The sequence below is a fragment of the Pygoscelis adeliae genome, unplaced genomic scaffold (assembly GCF_000699105.1).
Source record: "Pygoscelis adeliae isolate BGI_AS28 unplaced genomic scaffold, ASM69910v1 Scaffold290, whole genome shotgun sequence".
In the NCBI taxonomy this organism is placed as follows: Eukaryota; Metazoa; Chordata; class Aves; order Sphenisciformes; family Spheniscidae; genus Pygoscelis; species Pygoscelis adeliae.
The window spans coordinates 2,288-5,163 of NW_008823965.1; the positions used below are offsets into that span (position 1 = coordinate 2,288).

General features: G+C 62.1%; 1 protein-coding gene across 1 annotated transcript; it reads right to left on the bottom strand.

The window, feature by feature from the left end:
• Positions 1-2,200: 2,200 nt before the first annotated feature.
• On the bottom strand, positions 2,201-2,838 carry RNMTL1 (RNA methyltransferase like 1; the record flags this gene model as incomplete). Its single annotated transcript, XM_009324151.1, has 1 exon — positions 2,201-2,838. A coding segment is annotated over one exon (561 nt), but the record flags the coding sequence as incomplete, so codon positions are not given.
• Between the last annotated feature and the right edge of the window lie 38 nt (positions 2,839-2,876).

Below are 2,876 nucleotides of genomic sequence, written 5' to 3' on the forward strand. Positions count from 1 at the left end.
GCGCCGCCGCTTGCGATGCTTTCCGCCGGCGTCCCCAGGAGGGTGGTGTCCCGGAGGCATGTGCGGTGCGTGCCGAATAGCAGGTGTTGTGCAAGCCATCGCTTTTCCCTTTCAGCTCGTTAGTCAGCGATGGCAGGATGACGGCCTCTCCCCTTGCATCGCTGCTGCAGCAACCCACCCTGGCAGGAGCTGGGAAAAGCCGCCAGCTCGGCAAGGCAGGAACCGTGTAAATCCACCCTGTGTTCTGCACGTTTCAGAGGTTCTCGTGTTCAGCGGTGATTAACTGACCGGTGAGCTGTTCAAGGAGCAGCAGCGCTGCCTGGCTGGCCGCTCCCTGAGCCGGGGAGGGCAGGAGCAGCTGGAGGGGGCTGCGTGTGGCTGGGCCAAGGGCAGGAGCCGGTGTGAGCACGACGGCAGCAGCACAGCAGCGTTGGGAGCTGCGGCTTGCTGCTCCTCCCTGGGCGTTGGGCTGTGAGCAACCTACCCTAAATTAACCCTAGATTAACTCGTATCCCCTTTACTGGAGATTTTTGAGGAAATAGCCTTTTCAGTGAGTTATCTACTGTAGGGTTAAGGGCTTGTGCAGTGAGCTGCGTGTGCCTGGCTGGACTCAAGCTGTGGGGCAGGGGCTGGGCTGCAGCGTTGCCTCCAGCCCCCACTGCCACCCAGCACGCACGCTGCCTGGGCTCAGCGGGCGCCTGCTGGTTTGGGGGCACTCGTGATGGGTTTGTGCTTTGAAAGACCGTGGGGTCTGTAGCATTTGGTCATGCAGCAGCGGCTGATTTTTTTCTGAGAGAGGGAGAACCCCTATTCCCCTCTGGATGTTGTGGTCCGGGCTCCTAGTGAGGCAGTGAGCTCAGCACTGCCACAGCCGCTCTGGTAGCTGCTTGGTAGGAACTGGAGCAAAGCAGCAATTTTCTGCCTGAGAATTCAGTCATCTGGGGTCAATTTGATGAGACCGGGGCTGGAACTGGGCTCTGGAGATGGAATTGCTCGGCTGGAGCAGTTTCAGGCTCGAGGTAATGCCACTGTCTCACAGCGCACCGCACACCCAGCCCAGGCGGTGCTGCGCAGCGCTCAGATACAAGGGCTGGGGCATGGAAGAGGCTGAATCTCTGTCTCTGGGTATTTCTCAAACAGACAATATAAATTATTTCAATCTGGTAACGGGAAACCAGAGCCAGCAGGGTGTGGGCTGGTGGCAAGTAGCTGGTTGTGTGACTCGCAGCCAGAGTAGAGGAGGCGTTTTTAAATGTGCAGCAAGCCGGGTGGCAGCCAGCGCTGTCGCAGGGACCGTCCATCGACACGTGGCCCCCAGCGATGCAGGGAGCATCGTGCAGCCCGGGCCGGGGCCCCCAGCACCACCCACTGGGCAGGAGCCTCCAGCACGACCAGGGCTGCGTGGCACATCCTGGATCCATGGAGGTGGGTTGCCGCGAGCCGGCCTGTTGCCCTTGAGGAGGCATGGAGAGGCCCCAGGGGCTCCATCCCCCCTCCGAGGGATGACCGCAGCAAGCGGCAGCGCGCCCACAGCCTTTCCCACCCTTCCCCTCCACCATTTATAATTTCATTCGCGTTGACGCCCAGCTGCCAGAGCGAGCGGTGCCCAGGCGGCTGCGTGGGGACGGACACTGCCACCTCCCGGCAGCGGCACGGTCACGAGTGCCAGAGCTCGGACACCCCACACCGCAGCCAGGCCCCGGGCCAGGGTTGGTGTGCTGCTCTTGGCGCTTGTTAGAGCACGGGGTTCGGGTAAGCGCAGGCAGGACCCATTCAGGTGGCCGCTATTTGGCCTTTCTGACCCCAAAACCACTAACAGCAGCCAGGCCGCACGGCCCGAGGCTGCGAGAGGAAGGACACACGTTGTCAGCGGCATCCCGGCTTGGCCAGCACAAACACCGCCACAGCAGCTGCGCCCTGACCCCGCAGGGGGGGATCCGAGGCCCCCCCCCAGATCTGCCGGGTGGGCCCGGAGGGTCCTTGCCCAGGGTCCTGCCAACAGGAGGGAGTGAGAAAAGCCGGGCAGCGGGGAGCTGGCCGCCCACAAGGCGAGAGCCCCCACCCGCTGGCCTTTCCCTTCTCACTAGCATCACCATGCGGCCGGAGCGCCTGCCGGGCTCGCCCGGGAGTCACGCACTCATCCAGGCACAGCTCCAACACTGCCAGAGCTGTTTAATACCCATTTACTGCAAACCAAACAGCCTGAGCTGCACTTTTATTAACCCTACAGCATGCCAAAGGGAAGGGATGCTTCTTCAGCACCCAAACCTCAGCAGTTTAGCCCACTACAGGGAACTTCTGCCTTTCGTCTTCCTGCTCGTGCCTCCGCAGCAACTGTCTCTTCCCCTCGAAGAGCACAATGCCAGCAGCGATAGCGGAGTTCAAGCTGTCCACGCCTGACACCACAGGAATGACCAGTCTCTTCCCCCCGGTGCTGGCTGCGAGGTGAAGCGCGTCTGGACTGAGACCATGAGTCTCTCCGCCGATCACCACTGCCACTGGAGTCTGTGTCCAGTTCTCGTAGTAATACTGCGCAGCCAGCTCTGGGACACAGACACCCGCCGCTCCCTCCTCATCCTCGCGCTCAGGAGCGGCCTTGGGTTTGGATTTCACCGGAGCTTTCGGGTTGCCAGGAGCAGAGGCAGCCCCGCCGGCTCCCCTCGACACGGACGCGGTCTCAGCCTGAGCGCCTGGGTCTTTGTTGTCGGCCACGCAGACCTGGACGCCGGCAGGAAGGTTGCCGGGAACAGATTCCCAGTCCAGGTTGGCGACGATGGGCAGACGGAAATGAGCTCCCATGCCTGCACGGAGCACCTTCGGCTCCCACGGATCCACACAGCCTGAGAGGGAAGGGAAGAAAACAGCAACACTGCAGC